This window comes from Triticum urartu, chromosome 6A (genome assembly GCF_056163025.1).
Source record: "Triticum urartu cultivar PI428250 chromosome 6A, HENAU_Tu73, whole genome shotgun sequence".
Lineage (NCBI taxonomy): Eukaryota > Viridiplantae > Streptophyta > Magnoliopsida > Poales > Poaceae > Triticum > Triticum urartu.
This window is the reverse complement of record NC_141878.1, coordinates 55,846,059-55,862,302: the sequence shown is the minus strand read 5'-3', so window position 1 is coordinate 55,862,302 and position 16,244 is coordinate 55,846,059. Positions and strand designations below refer to the sequence as shown.

Here is a 16,244-nt window from a genome sequence, read left to right as displayed (position 1 = left end):
GTTGTGCCTAGCCATTTTTCTACTAGTGTGTAGCCAATACAAACAGATAAAAAGCAGAGTAAGTTTGTGTTTGTTGCGTCCATGCATTGGAGTTGGCTTTACATATTGTGACCACATGGTTCATGTTGAGAGATATATGTTAATAAAGATCATCTGTTTTAGTTATATGTAGAATTTACGTGTGATCCACTGGCCACTAAATTCATTGCCACAAACTATTGGATCACGGAAACTATATTTATTTTTCCTTATTTTAACGCATTTTATTTTCCACGGGACCTGTGTGCAAAACAGGAACTGCTAAGGGACCAAACCGCCCTCAAAGTTTCGATATAAATAGCCGTGAAACCTTCTCCCATTTTCCATCCGGCACCCTGTACACGTTTCTTCTCCACGCCCTCGCAAGTCAGCGGAATAGCCACGAGAGCCCTCCAAGTTTCTCCCGCCGCGACCGCGATGGAACCATCCGGTTCAGGAGCAGCACAACCGGGCGAGGACGACCACATCCAAGAACCGGCCCACGAGCGCCCTTGCGCCTCCTCCAATGGCGCCCCGGGTGCTGCTGCGCCGCCACCTCCCCGCGCGACGCCCCTCCACCTCGAGCAGGCCCGAGGCGGCGCCGACGGGTCGAGCTCCGCCGTGGCGGGGGCCGACCGGAAGGGCACGGGGACGCCGCCGCCCAAGGTCATTCCTTTTCCTCCGTGCTCCGCGGGGAGCGGCAGCTCCTCCGCCCCCTCCCTCGACCACGCCGCGGCATTGAGAGCCGGGGCCTTCGGAGGTGGGGGAGTCGAGCTCCGCGGCGGGAAGCCGCCAGGCGCGGGTGACGTGGGACGACCCCTTGGTGGCGGAGACGAGGGAGGTGCCCAACGCGGCGGCGCATCCGCTCGACCCCAAGCTGGCGTCCAGGCGGTCGGCGGAAAGGAGAACAGGCGATGGGGACAGCAGGTGATGATTGGCCTCTGGGACGTGCTGCTGTTGTTGTTTCTTGGAGTTCTTGGAGTCTCTGTCTCTGCAGTGCGTTCCTGAGCGTTTCTTGGTTTCCTCTTGAGCAGTTCAACTCGCTGCGCGCGGAAGGGGCGATGTGTAGGAAGGAACAGGTATGGTCTTATTGCTTGCTCGCGATTTGTTGGCCAGTCTTTCTGTTCGGAATGTGGAATTGTGATCTCTAAGTCTTAAAATCTTGGGGTTGGGCGTGATTTAGTAGTCGAAACGGAATCAAATTTAGGCAAATGTCGGGGACAGTTTGACGATTAGGCATGTCCTGATTATTACTCGACTTCTTCTTGCGGCGCGTTATCAAATTTAGAGGTAGGCAAGGATCTTGGTATGGTTATTCACAACTGTTCAAGATTTAGGTGTCCAGGCTTGCACTTTTGCTGCAAGTGAAAAATGTGGGGATCATGTCTTGGCAGTGGTTGCTGTCATATTTTGGCAAGAAATCTTGATGCCAAAATGTACCAGTTTCCAGTGTAGATGAATGCGTTATAGGGGAAGTTAAGCTGAATGTTTGCTCGGGGTTATTTGACTTGACGTACATTATCTGGATCCTTTTGCCTTTGGTTTTCTGTAGCCTGAAAGGCCGAAACAGCCTCCAAAGCCTCAAAACTCAATTCATATGAATAATTGGCAAGAGTAGAAAGGTTTTGGATAACTCAATATTTCAATCTTGTTAGCTCTTTCACCTTTGCTAATCCAAAATGTTTGATTTTGATGCTAATTCTGTTGAGCAGGAGAAACTATCACAAGTAAAGGCTGTGGTAAAGGTGAGACCCAAGCAGGACAAACTTTTTTCGAAAAAAGGTGCCAAGCTGGACAAACTACTGCTAGTAAAGGGGAAATCGGTCCCGAGTCAGCTTAAGAGCAAGGTATGGCCTGAATCTTGTCCACTCTTCTCACTTGTGATTCGTGGGTGGTATGACCATATGAGCATTCTTGCACTTACCTATTTTTTGTGCATAGAAAGTAGAACTGGGATTTTTTGGTTTTCTTGGTTTCTGTTTGTTCATGTTAAATTTAGGACCTGTTAGTGTAATCAACGCATGAAATCTTGGTTAGAGTGATAAGCGGCATCCTAGAATATAGGAGGAACCTTGGGCAAATGTTGGCAGCAGTACCCACGTCCTTGTTGCTCGTGGGTCTTTCCACAATCTGGTATTGTATTTTGAAGCAAATGGCTATCTTGTTGGAACTGTTGTCTGTAAAATGTGGGGAAATCATGAGGTCATGTCCCGATTACTGCAATATTTTGGTAACAGAGCCTGAAGTTGAATGTATGAGCTTCCTTTGTAAACAGATGCTGTTATCAGAATCTTTAATCTAGACATTAGTTCAAGACTGCATAACTGAGCATAATTCCTGTAAATCATTTGCCATTTACATGCAAAATCGGCGAGCACTTTAGGACTTGGTCGAGAGGTTTCGCCATTTGGTTGATTGGTACCTGAAACTGGTTCAGAAGTCTCAGAATGTAATTTCATGTAAATAGTTGCCAAAAATAAAGAAGCTTTGGATGCACACGTTTTGTGGTCTTGCTATACATTATTGTTTTTTTCCTTTTGACCGGGAAAAGGAAAAAGGACTGGTTGTTTGTTAATTCCATTCGTTTTTCATTCCCCTATTTCTTCTTTTGAAATACTCGATCTTCTTGTTGATTCTGTACAATTGTAAGACTGGCAGGATGTATGATATTTAACTTCGTTTTCTTCATTTCCTGTCAAATAGAATTTTCGTAGAAAAGGAAGGGGAATATGGCCGGAACATGTGAAGCACCAGGTTCGTCTCCGTTTTGCCTAATGTCATGCACAAAATGGAGGTGCAAGAAAAATCAGGATCAAAGCCCTATATCACAAGATACTGTGATTAGTGGTTCCTGTACAATCAACTATTCAGAAGGATTATGTTCTCTTTTATAAATACTAAATTGTATGTTAACTCTTGGTTGTGATAGTCTGATGGGACCTGAATCATACTTTTACTCTTGTTAAGTTTATCACATGCTAATAAATATCTTCTTGTTTTCTTACTGAATAACAACCAATCAGTATCAGTGATGGGATTATATACTAGTGGTTTCAAACATTTCCAAAGAACATGGAAACCCAAAAATTTGAATAAAAACAAAATTTCCATCACATTTTTAGATATGTTGTTTCCATGTTTAACTCAGCATAATTGGAATTCTTATATTTGTGTGTTTGTTGCAGACACTTCGCATATCTGAAGTCAGAAGGCACTATAAGCTTACTTCTGACGAGGCGAACCATCTTGATGCTTATTCAGAATGTAGACCGGTGATTGGAGATGGGGAGTGTTTCTACAGGAGCTTCATATTTTCGTACCTTGTAATCGTCCTCCCCTCTTTTCCTTATCATAGGATGTAGGTTTAGTTATTTAACTTTCTCTGTTTTTGCGAATGTACAACAGGAGCAAGTTATTGATAGGCAGGACGCACATGAGGAACGCCGTCTCCTTAGAAGAGTGTCTACACAACGTGCAAATCTTCAATGGAACTCTGAGTTTTCCCGGAGCAGAAGAGTAAGTTCTCGCCTTCTCCATACTTGTTCTTTCTTGTATAAACATGCTTGCAAGGGATGATGATTCTATTCAGGTTACATTACACTTCAAGCAGCATCTGGCATCTCACTATCTTTGTTTGTCATTTGCAGGAGATGCACAATTGCTTAACAGTAGTGGCATACCGTCACAGTTTTACACAATGTTGGCACAAACTCAAATTTGAAGCTTATTGTGAAGCTAACAACCCGATTGTAACAATGACCTTAAGAGAAATTTACTTGCAAAGGAACAACGGCAATATAACAGGGAAATAACATAATTTTATGCTTGTTTGAGCACTGCAACAATGGACACCTGCTGGTTATTATTGTATAGTCACCTCACCATTCTCGTTCTGTTACTATGCTATAGTATATGCTTAATGACTGAAGCTTCTCAGGGAGCTGTCTTAGCTGTGTTCCTTTATATCTTGCAATTGATCAATATTGTGCATGTATTATTGTAACCTATGGTATGTAATGATTATCAACTGTGAATAATTGAGTTGCTGATTCTTTCAGGCATTTAAGGAGCTGATTGAGAACGTAATGAAATGGAAGAGAACGGAATCAACTAGCAGGTTTTTGATTCTCTTGGTTTTCTGAAATTCCATCAAAGTAATGTAGCTGAATGCATGCCATCTCACTGACATGCTATGTGCCATTTTTAGTCGCCGTAAAGAGAAACTTCTGAAGTTCTTCAGCACGTATGATACGACACAAGACAGTGAGAAAAAACACCCTTGATGTTACATTTCCTTCTGTTCATCGTAATTCATGTTTCTGACACATTTTATTGGTTAGTTTTTGTTTTCCTCAGATTACTAGTAGCTATCCAGATATGCTCGCACAGGGAGGTGTATGAACCGATTATACAAGGGCCCGGAGGAAATTACAGTCTGGAAGTTGTCAGTATCAGCATCTCCTGCCTTACATTACCTCGTGCTGAATTTCCATTGTTGGATACACGACACTCATTTCACCTGACTTGTTGCACAAACAGTGGTGCTTGCAGCACGTCATTCCAGCTCGTGTGTACGCGGACCATGTTATGATGGTGGCTTTGGCCAGAGCGCTTGAGGTCCCCCTCAGAGTGGAATCACTCCAACGAGGATATGCTCCAGATATCTACACTGGTCCTGGAGTTCCCCGTCCGAGTGTGACCCTCCTGTACACAGGTGATCACTACGACATCATCTACCCACGCGCTCCTTCTGCTGAGGTTTCAAGTCACCGGGCTTCCCAGAGAGAACATCCTGGTGGTCAGAGTTCAAGTCATCAGGCTTCCCAGAGAAAACATCCTGGTGATCAGAGTTCAAGTCAACAGACTTTCTAGAGAGTGGTCAGAGTTCAAGTCATCAGGCTTCCCAGAGAAAACATCCTGGTGATCAGAGTTCAAGTCAACAGACTTTCTAGAGAGAACATCCTGCTGATTAGAGTTCAAGTCAACAGATTCCGCTGGATTAAAGTTGAGTTGGGCTGTTGCAGTTGAATGAGAGTATTTTTGAGTTTAGTGGTAGAGTAGATGCACCGATGAAGTTGGGGTAGGCATAGCATATAGTTACTTGTGCATTCTTCTTCTGTTGGCATTCTGTGATCACATTCGAATTTCTTAATTGTGTTTTCGAAATTTGAACATGGGCATGATATCGGTTGATTTTTTGGGTATGTTCTGGAAGACACAAATATTGCACTTGTTTGGACATGTCTCTTTGGTGGCTTGCCATTTTATTTACAGCAATGTGGATGATGCCATTATCGTAGTTTTCACATTTATATTAGTCACTTAAACAAGGCTGGGTTTGTAAATCCTTTTGCCACGAGTCGTGCTTTATACTTTTCTATGTTACCTTTAGAGTCATACTTAATTTTATAGACCCATTTACAGCCTACTGTTTTGGCTCCTTTAGGAATTTCCTCTAAGTCCCAAACATTTTTGGAACTCATCGATTTCATCTCGTCTTCCATTGCCTTCATCCACATCGATGAATGAGGGCTTCTCATGGCTTCTTCATATGAGGTGGGATCTTTTTTCATATGAACCGTTTCTGTGTTATAAACTTTAAAGTCAGTAGAAATAGCTGACTTTCTTGGTCTTGTAGACCTTCTTAGGGCCTCATTTTCTGGCATGTTCTGTGCCTCAACTTCTGGCACTTCTTCTAAAATTTGCTGTTGCACCTCCCTTTCATGCTCAACAACGGGTTCAGTTGGCTCCTGACGGACAGGTTCCGGGTCTACCCCCAAGGTTGTCATGGGTGGAGTTGCAACTGGTAGTGAGAAAAATGGCTCCTGAATCATCGGATTAGGTGCATGCACCCTCTTCTCCTCAAGATCAATTTTCCGAGCTACCAAGCTCCCCCTCATCATTTCGTCCTCAAAGAAGACTGCATGTCTCGTTTCTACAAACTTTGTATATCTGTCTGGGCAGTAGAAACGAAAACCTTTTGATCTGTCTGGATAGCCAACGAAGTGGCAACTTACTGTTTTGGGATCTAACTTTGCAATGTTTGGATTAAACATTTTGGCCTCAGCAGGGCACCCCCACACCCTGAAGTGTTGTAGGGAGGGTACCCTTCCTGTCCATAGCTCGTACGGTGTTTTGGGCACCGACTTGCTTGGTACTCTATTGAGAATGTGAATGGCGGTTTTAAGCGCCTCCATCCATAATCCCAATGGCAAGTTGGAATAACTCATCATGCTGCGCACCATATCCATAAGTGTACGGTTGCGCCTTTCAGCTACTCCATTTTGCTGAGGTTCACCCGGCATTGAATACTGGGCAACTATGCCAGTCTCCTGTAAGAACTTTGCAAAAGGTCCAGGGACTTGGCCATATGGAGTGTGCCGACCGTAGTACTCTCCCCCACGGTCGGACCTTACTATCTTTATTCTTTTATCATGCCGATTTTCAACTTAAGCTTTGAATATTTTAAATTTATCCAACGCTTCAGATCTTTCTTTGATTGGATAAATATAACCATAGCGAGAGTAATCATCTGTGAATGTTATGAACGAGTCATATCCATCTACACTTTTCACCGGAAATGGTCCACAAATGTCGGTGTGGATGATTTCTAGTGTGCTTGAGCTATGGATTGCACCTTTTTTGATTTGTTTTATATAATTTCCTTTAATGCAATCTACACATTGTTCTAAGTCTGAGAATTCTAACTGTGAAAGAATTTCACTTTTGACTAATCTTTCTATTCGCCCCTTCGAAATATGGCCCAAGCGACAGTGCCATAATTTCGATGAGTCGAATGTTCTCTTTCTTTTCTTTTGTTCTTTATTCGACGCGGAAACATGTTCATTCACATTGCATACAAAATGCACTTTTTCACGAAGTGATAACAGATAAAGCTCATCATGTAGTAAAGCATTACCAACATAAGCATTATTATACCAGATGGCACACTTGCCATGTCCAAAATAACACTCATAATTTTCTTTGTCCAAACATGAAACGCTAATTAAGTTTCTATTACATGAAGGAACATAAAGAACATCTCTAAGTAGAAGCTTGAATCCATCAGCTAACTCCAAGGAGATGTCGCCAACAGCTTCAACTTCTGCTTTTATTCCATTGGCTACTTCAATGCCTCCTTCTCTTCTTAGCGTAGTCCGGGTCGAATGGAATCCCTGTAAACAATTTGCAACATGAACAGTTGCCCCTGAGTCAATCCACCAAGTAGATTTCGAAAACTGTGTGTACAAGGATTCATTTACTAAGGAAACAATGTTGTTACCTTGCTTTTCCATTAAGGACTTCAGCCAAACAGGGCAGTCTTTCTTGTAATGCCCGGTCTGCTTACAGTGGAGACAAGTGTCTTTGTCCATTGGGAAAGACGGTTGCTGATGCTGATGCTGATAGGGAGCTTTTCCTTGTGGCTTTGAAGGAGAACTTTTGTTGTTTTGATTGTAGTTCTTTTTCTTATGGTCCTTCACATAGTTGAGTGTTCCACCATGCGAAGCTTTTAGTCTGTCCTCTTCTTGGACACACATAGCAATTGTCTTTTCTATGTCTCATGTTCCAGGTGACATATTATAATTTACAATAAAAGTTTCAAATTCCTTTGGCAGTGAAGCCATGACAAGGTGGACCAGGAGCTTTGGTTTGATCTCCAAATCCTCATCCATAGGCTTTAACTTTGCTGCCATATTGCTCATCCTCAAGATGTGCTCTCTTATTCCACCACCCGTGTATTGTTCCGTCACAAGTTGTTTTAACACCTGGGTGGCATATATCTTTGAAGAGCCAGTCAACTGGCTCTTTATCTTTGTCAGCAACTCCGCAGCTGAAGCGCACTCTGCAATGGAGCCCACAATGGTGCTCTCAATTGTATTCTTTATAAAGGCCATGCATTTTTTATTTGCATTGACCCACTTTTGGTTGGCTATGATGTAGGACATCTCCAAAGGAGCATAATCCCCTTTCCTTTTAGCCCATGCAGCATCATCCTCAGTAGTCTCTCTTACTGGCTCTGTAGGTCTGACCGGCTGTGGTTCTTCCAGAACCCAGTCCAGATCAGCACAAACAAATGCCAGTTCAACTTTCTTCCTCCACTCAGTGTGGTTGTCACCTCTGAGTGTCAGAACTTCTTTTAGGCAACTCATCAAGTGAAAGCCTCCTGAAATCATAATTTAAGTGACATCAATATAACAATCATATGCATTAATATAACGTTGGTCAAATTAAACATATAATTGTCTATGCAATTAAATCTATATTACCGTTGGGCAAAATACTAGAAATAAATGCACCTTTAAATTTCAATAATAAAACATGATCATGTTATTAACAATGTTGGTTATAAAAATAACATAATCATATTAATTCGAATAATCACTTTAATGTGCTCTATAAAAAATAATTCTCTCTAAACTTTATCTCTTTATAAAAGCACACTATTAAATATTTACGCAGCGGAAAACATGAAAATAAATTCATGAAATTTTAATTCTTTTCTGAAAATTTCAATTTTATTTTCAGAGACTTCTGTTGGGGAACGTAGTAATTTCAAAAAATTTCCTACGCACACGCAAGATCATGGTGATGCATAGCAACGAGAGGGGAGAGTGTTGTCTACGTACCAACGCAGACCGACTGCGGAAGCGATCACACAACGTAGAGGAAGTAGTCGTATGTTTTCCCGATCCGACCGATCCAAGCACCGTTACTCCGGTACCTCCGAGTTCTTAGCACACGTACAGCTCGATGACGATCCCCGGGCTCCGATCCAGCAAAGCGTCGGGGAAGAGTTCCGTCAGCACGACGGCGTGGTGACGATCTTGATTTTCTACCATCGCAGGGCTTCGCCTAAGCACCGCTACAATATGATCGAGGTGGAATATGGTGGCAGGGGGCACCGCACACGGCTATGGAACGATCACGGGGATCAATTGTGTGTCTAGAGGTGCCCCCTGCCCCTGTATATAAAGGAGCAAAGGGGGAGAGGTGCGGCCAGCCTTGGGGCGCGCCAGGAGGAGTCCTACTCCTACCGGGAGTAGGACTCCCCCCCCTAGTTGGAATAGGAATCCTCAAGTGGGGAGAGAGAGAAGGGGGGCCGGCCACCTCTCCTAGTCCTAATAGGACTAGGGGAGGGGGGAGGCGCGCAGCCACCTTGGGCTGCCCCTTTCACCTTTCCACTAAAGCCCACTAAGGCCCATATGGTTCCCGGGGGGTTCCGGTAACCTCCTGGTACTCCGGTAAAATCCTGATTTCACCCGGAACACTTTCGATACCCAAACATAGGCTTCCAATATATCAATCTTTATGTCTCGACCATTTCGAGACTCCTCGTCATGTACGTGATCACATCCGGGACTCCGAACAACCTTCGGTACATCAAAATGCATAAACTCATAATAACTGTCATCGTAACGTTAAGCGTGCGGACCCTGCGGTTCGAGAACAATGTAGACATGACCGAGACACATCTACGGTCAATAACCAATAGCGGGACCTAGATGCCCATATTGGCTCCTACATATTCTACGAAGATCTTTATCGGTCAGACCGCATAACAACATACGTTGTTCCCTTTGTCATCGGTATGTTACTTGCCCGAGATTCGATCGTCGGTATCCAATACCTAGTTCAATCTCGTTACTGGCAAGTCTCTTTACTCGTTCCGTAATACATCATCCCGCAACTAACTCATTAGTTGCAATGCTTGCAATGCTTATGTGATGTGCATTACCGAGAGGGCCCAGAGATACCTCTCCGACAATCGGAGTGACAAATCCTAATCTCAAAATACGCCAACCCAACATCTACCATTGGAGACACCTGTAGAGCTCCTTTATAATCACCCAGTTACGTTGTGACGTTTGGTAGCACACAAAGTGTTCCTCCAGCAAATGGGAGTTGTATAATCTCATAGTCATAGGAACATGTATAAGTCATGAAGAAAGCAATAGCAACATACTAAACGATCGGGTGCTAAGCTAATGGAATGGGTCATGTCAATCAGATCATTCAACTAATGATGTGACCTCGTTAATCAAATAACAACTCTTTGTTCATGGTTAGGAAACATAACCATCTTTGATTAACGAGCTAGTCAAGTAGAGGCATACTAGTGACACTCTGTTTGTCTATGTATTCACACATGTATTATGTTTCCGGTTAATACAATTCTAGCATGAATAATAAACATTTATCATGATATAAGGAAATAAATAATAACTTTATTATTGCCTCTAGGGCATATTTCCTTCAGTCTCCCACTTGCACTAGAGTCAATAATCTAGATTACACAGTAATGATTCTAACACCCATGGAGCCTTGGTGCTGATCATGTTTTGCTCGTGGAAGAGGCTTAGTCAACGGGTCTGCAACATTCAAATCCGTATGTATCTTGCAAATCTCTATGTCTCCCACCTGGACTAGATCCCGGATGGAATTGAAGCGTCTCTTGATGTGTTTGGTCCTCTTGTGAAATCTGGATTCCTTTGCCAAGGCAATTGCACCAGTATTGTCACAAAAGATTTTCATTGGACCCGATGCACTAGGTATGACACCTAGATCGGATATGAACTCCTTCATCCAGACTCCTTCGTTCGCTGCTTCCGAAGCAGCTATGTACTCCGCTTCACATGTAGATCCCGCTACGACGCTTTGTTTAGAACTGCACCAACTGACAGCTCCACCGTTTAAAGTAAACACGTATCCGGTTTGCGATTTAGAATCGTCCGGATCAGTGTCAAAGCTTGCATCAACGTAACCTCTTACGGTGAGCTCTTTGTCACCTCCATATACGAGAAACATATCCTTAGTCCTTTTCAGGTATTTCAGGATGTTCTTGACCGCTGTCTAGTGATCCACTCCTGGATTACTTTGGTACCTCCTTGCTAAACTTATAGCAAGGCACACATCAGGTCTGGTACACAGCATTGCATACATGATAGAGCCTATGGCTGAAGCATAGGGAACATCTTTCATTTTCTCTCTATCTTCTGCAGTGGTCGGGCATTGAGTCTGACTCAACTTCACACCTTGTAACACAGGCAAGAACCCTTTATTTGCTTGATCCATTTTGAACTTCTTCAAAATCTTGTCAAGGTATGTGCTTTGTGAAAGTCCAATTAAGCGTCTTGATCTATCTCTATAGATCTTTATGCCTAATATGTAAGCAGCTTCACCGAGGTCTTTCATTGAAAAACTCTTATTCAAGTATCCCTTTATGCTATCCAGAAATTCTATATCATTTCCAATCAGTAATATGTCATCCACATATAATATCAGAAATGCTACAGAGCTCCCACTCACTTTCTTGTAAATACAGGCTTCTCCGAAAGTCTGTATAAAACCAAATGCTTTGATCACACTATCAAATCGTTTATTCCAACTCCGAGAGGCTTGCACCAGTCCATAAATGGATCCCTGGAGCTTGCACACTTTGTTAGCTCCCTTTGGATCAACAAAACCTTCTGGTTGCATCATATACAACTCTTCTTCCAGAAATCCATTCAGGAATGCAGTTTCGACATCCATCTGCCAAATTTCATAATCATAAAATGCGGCAATTGCTAACATGATTCGGACAGACTTAAGCATCGCTACGGGTGAGAAGGTCTCATCGTAGTTAACCCCTTGAACTTGTCGAAAACCTTTTGCGACAAGTCGAGCTTTGTAGACAGTAATATTACCGTCAGCGTCAGTCTTCTTATTGAAGATTCATTTATTCTCAATTGCTTGCCGATCATCAGGCAAGTCAACCAAAGTCCATACTTTGTTCTCATACATGGATCCCACCTCAGATTTCATGGCTTCAAGCCACTTTGCGGAATCTGGGCTCACCATCGCTTCTTCATAGTTCGTAGCATGATCTCCAGAACAGGATTACCGTACCACTCTGGTGCGGATCTCGCTCTGGTTGATCTACGAGGTTCAGTAGTATCTTGTCCTGAAGTTTCATGATCATCATCATTAGCTTCCTCACTTATTGGTATAGGTGTCGCAGAAACAGTTTTCTGTGATGTACTACTTTCTAATAAGGGAGCAGGTACAGTTACCTCGTCAAGTTCTACTTTCCTCCCACTCACTTCTTTCGAGAGAAACTCCTTCTCTAGAAAGGATCCATTCTTAGCAACGAATATCTTGCCTTCGGATCTGTGATAGAAGGTGTACCCAACAGTCTCCTTTGGGTATCCTATGAAGACACATTTCTCCGATTTGGGTTCGAGCTTATCAGGTTGAAGCTTTTTCACATAAGCATCGCAACCCCAAACTTTAAGAAATGACAACTTTGGTTTCTTGCCAAACCACAGTTCATAAGGCGTCGTCTCAACGGATTTTGATGGTGCCCTATTTAACGTGAATGCGGCCGTCTCTAAAGCATAACCCCAAAACGATAGCGGTAAATCAGTAAGAGACATCATAGATCGCACCATATCTAGTAAAGTACGATTGCGACGTTCGGACACACCATTACGCTGTGGTGTTCCGGGTGGCGTGAGTTGTGAAACTATTCCACAATTTTTCAAATGTACACCAAACTCGTAACTCAAATATTCTCCTCCACGATCAGATCGTAGAAACTTTATTTTCTTGTTACGATGATTTTCAACTTCACCCTGAAATTCTTTGAACTTTTCAAATGTTTCAGACTTATGTTTCATTAAGTAGATATACCCATATCTGCTTAAGTCATCTGTGAAAGTGAGAAAATAACGATATCCGCCACGAGCTTCAATATTCATCGGACCACATACATCGGTATGTACGATTTCCAACAAATCTGTTGCTCTCTCCATAGTATCGGAGAACGGCGTTTTAGTCATCTTGCCCATGAGGCACGGTTCGCAAGTACCAAGTGATTCATAATCAAGTGGTTCCAAAAGTCCATCAGTATGGAGTTTCTTCATGCGCTTTATACCGATATGACCTAAACGGCAGTGTCACAAATAAGTTGCACTATCATTATCAACTCTACATCTTTTGGCTTCAACATTATGAATATGTGTGTTACTACTATCGAGATTCATTAAAAATAGACCACTCTTCAAAAGTGCATGACCATAAAAGATATTACTCATATAAATAGAACAACCATTATTCTCTGATTTAAATGAATAACCGTCTCGCATTAAACAAGATCCAGATATAATGTTCATGCTTAACGCTGGCACCAAATAATAATTATTTAGGTCTAATATTAATCCCGAAGGTAGATGTAGAGGTAGCGTGCCGACCGCGATCACATCGACTTTGGAACCGTTTCCCACGCGCATCGTCACCTCGTCCTTTGCCAGTGTTCGCTTAATCCGTAGTCCCTGTTTCGAGTTGCAAATATTAGCAACAGAACCAATATCAAATACCCAGATGCTACTGCGAGCTCTAGTAAGGTACACATCAATAACATGTATATCACATATACCTTTGTTCACCTTGCCATCCTTCTTATCCGCCAAATACTTGGGGCAGTTCCGCTTCCAGTGACCAGTCTGCTTGCAGTAGAAGCACTCAGTTTCAGGCTTAGGTCCAGACTTGGGTTTCTTCTCCTGAGCAGCAACTTGCTTGCTGTTCTTCTTGAAGTTCCCCTTCTTCTTCCCTTTGCCCTTTTTCTTGAAACTAGTGGTCTTGTTGACCATCAACACTTGATGCTCCTTCTTGATTTCTACCTCCGCAGCTTTCAGCATTGCGAAGAGCTCGGGAATAGTCTTGTTCATCCCTTGCATATTATAGTTCATCACGAAGCTCTTGTAGCTTGGTGGTAGTGATTGGAGAATTCTGTCAATGACGCAATCATCTGGAAGATTAACTCCCATCTGAATCAAGTGATTATTATACCCAGACATTTTGAGTATATGCTCACTGACAGAACTGTTCTCCTCCATCTTGCAGCTATAGAACTTATTGGAGACTTCATATCTCTCAATCCGGGCATTTGCTTAAAATATTAACTTCAACTCCTGGAACCTCTCATATGCTCCATGACGTTCAAAACGTCGTTGAAGTCCCGATTCTAAGCCGTAAAGCATGGCACACTGAACTATCGAGTAGTCATCAGCTTTGCTCTGCCAGACGTTCATAACATCTGGTGTTGCTCCAGCAGCAGGCCTGGCACCCAGCGGTGCTTCCAGGACGTAATTCTTCTGAGCAGCAATGAGGATAATCCTCAAGTTACGGACCCAGTCCGTGTAATTGCTACCAACATCTTTCAACTTTGCTTTCTCAAGGAACGCATTAAAATTCAACGGAACAATAGCACGAGCCATCTATCTACAATCAACATAAACAAGCAAGATACTATCAGGTACTAAGTTCATGATAAGTTTAAGTTCAGTTAATCAAATTACTTAAGAACTCCCACTTAGATAGACATCCCTCTAATCCTCTAAGTGATCACGTGATCCAAATCAACTAAACCATAACCGATCATCACGTGAGATGGAGTAGTTTTCAATGGTGAACATCGTTATGTTGATCATATCTACTATATGATTCACGCTCGACCTTTCGGTCTCCGTGTTCCGAGGCCATATCTGCATATGCTAGGCTCGTCAAGTTTAACCTGAGTATTCTGCATGTGCAAAACTGGCTTGCACCCGTTGTAGATGGACGTAGAGCTTATCACACCCGATCATCACGTGGTGTCTGGGCACGACGAACTTTGGCAACAGTGCATACTCAGGGAGAACACTTCTTGATAATTTAGTGAGAGATCATCTTATAATGCTACCGTCAATCAAAGCAAGATAAGATGCATAAAAAGATAAACATCACATGCAATCAATATAAGTGATATGATATGGCCTTCATCATCTTGTGCTTGTGATCTCCATCTCCGAAGCACCGTCATGATCACCATCGTCACCGGCGCGACACCTTGATCTCCATCGTAGCATCGTTGTCGTCTCGCCAATCTTATGCTTCCACGACTATCGCTACCGCTTAGTGATAAAGTAAAGCATTACATCGCGATTGCATTGCATACAATAAAGCGACAACCATATGGCTCCCGCCAGTTGCCGATAACTCGGAATCATAAGGCTTTCCCTTAAACCCATGCCGGCTATACGTTATGATTCCTGGATAGGCCCAAAAGGAACAGAATTTGCTCTGATCATAACGTATGTTGTAGCTGTATGATTCTAACGGCAATTAAGCTGTGACGATGAAACATGCTCTATGTACCAATATGTGATGAAACAAATAAACTAGAAAGTATAAGGTTAAAAGTAAAAGTTGAGATCAAGGGGGAGAATGTTAGGTTGATCTCTCCACCGAGTGGGCTCAACGGTCCATCGGGCCCTGATCTATTCGCGCCCTAATCGGGGGCACCCAACCGTTCTATGGTTGGTGGCCCCCTGTGACCTGCGATATATAAAGAGGTGGGGGGGCCGGGGCGCACGGTACGAGGTTCACCGCGCCGCCAGACTCCCCACCGATATCCCCTTCCGATCTAGGGCAATCGCAGTGCTCACGGGAAGCACCACTGCCACCTCTCCATCTCGATCTCTCTGCTACCACCGCCTCTACTTCACCATGGCCGGGTCTGGATCGAGCTCATCCGCACCCAAGGAAGGTAGGTGACCGGAAAGATCTAAGCCTACACCGATCCAGTGGATCTAACAGGGTTAAGTTGGGTTGTTCTGCTGCTGATGGCAATACAAGCCAATAGATCTCACATGCAAAAATTCAACAGATTTTGCTAGGTTAATGTTGAGTTGGGGCTGCTGCCTACATATGAATGAATACAGCAATGAAGCAGAGATACTTGTGCATTCTTTCTTGTGTTCGCAAAGATACATACTGCTGATGCCACTGGATTGATCAGTTGACATATTTACAGGGATGAATACAACCGTTTAATTAGTTTCTATGATTGGTTTATTTGTGATTCTTTCTATCTCTGCTGGTTCTGAACCTGTATGATTTCCAGGAATGGCTTGGGAACCTGTCTGAGTCACAACCTGGTGCTTTGTTCGTCTTATCTTTTGCAGTACTTTCGGTTGGCTTGTAATAACTCGTATGTTGTGTGACTTGTGTTCGCTTTATTAATGTAAAGCAGGGCGCGGCTTGTGCCTTTCTCTAAAAAAAACTAGTTCTTTTTTTGAGGAGGCCAAATTTTTAAAGATTCAAAATTCGAAAATCTCAGTTTAAAAAAACTGAAAAAAATTGTACAAGTAAGTAAGGATGTGAGGCGTATGTGTGTAAAATTTCAGGATGAAATATGTTGAACT

General features: G+C 43.0%; 1 protein-coding gene and 1 pseudogene across 2 annotated transcripts; one reads left to right on the top strand and one right to left on the bottom strand.

The window, feature by feature from the left end:
- Nucleotides 1-403: 403 nt before the first annotated feature.
- On the top strand, nucleotides 404-5,259 carry LOC125513392 (uncharacterized). Of its 2 annotated transcripts, XM_048678500.2 has the most exons (10): nucleotides 407-945; nucleotides 1,053-1,097; nucleotides 1,731-1,865; nucleotides 2,722-2,772; nucleotides 3,204-3,341; nucleotides 3,424-3,534; nucleotides 4,077-4,135; nucleotides 4,226-4,281; nucleotides 4,359-4,462; nucleotides 4,558-5,259. In XM_048678500.2, the coding sequence occupies exons 1-10, from the start codon at nucleotides 457-459 to the stop codon at nucleotides 4,888-4,890; spliced, it is 1,521 nt and encodes a 506-aa protein (XP_048534457.1). In that variant the 5' UTR covers nucleotides 407-456; the 3' UTR covers nucleotides 4,891-5,259. The 2 variants fall into 2 exon arrangements, with proteins under 2 accessions (XP_048534461.1, XP_048534457.1); XM_048678504.2 differs by lacking the exon at nucleotides 4,226-4,281 and having other exon boundaries at nucleotides 404-945; nucleotides 4,375-4,462.
- Nucleotides 5,260-6,903: 1,644 nt separating this feature from the next.
- LOC147963887 (uncharacterized) lies at nucleotides 6,904-8,177 on the bottom strand (annotated as a pseudogene).
- Between the last annotated feature and the right edge of the window lie 8,067 nt (nucleotides 8,178-16,244).

What these genes read in the sequence shown, in the direction of transcription:
- LOC125513392 (XM_048678500.2), top strand. Translation starts at nt 457, where the DNA reads ATGGAACCATCCGGTTCAGGAGCAGCACAACCGGGCGAGGACGACCAC. An exon ending in AGTTTTCCCGGAGCAGAAGA is followed by an intron (nt 3,535 to 4,076) that starts GTAAGTTCTCGC and finishes TGATTCTTTCAG; the next exon opens with GCATTTAAGGAGCTGATTGA. An exon ending in GTATGATACGACACAAGACA is followed by an intron (nt 4,282 to 4,358) that starts GTGAGAAAAAAC and finishes TTTATTGGTTAG; the next exon opens with TTTTTGTTTTCCTCAGATTA.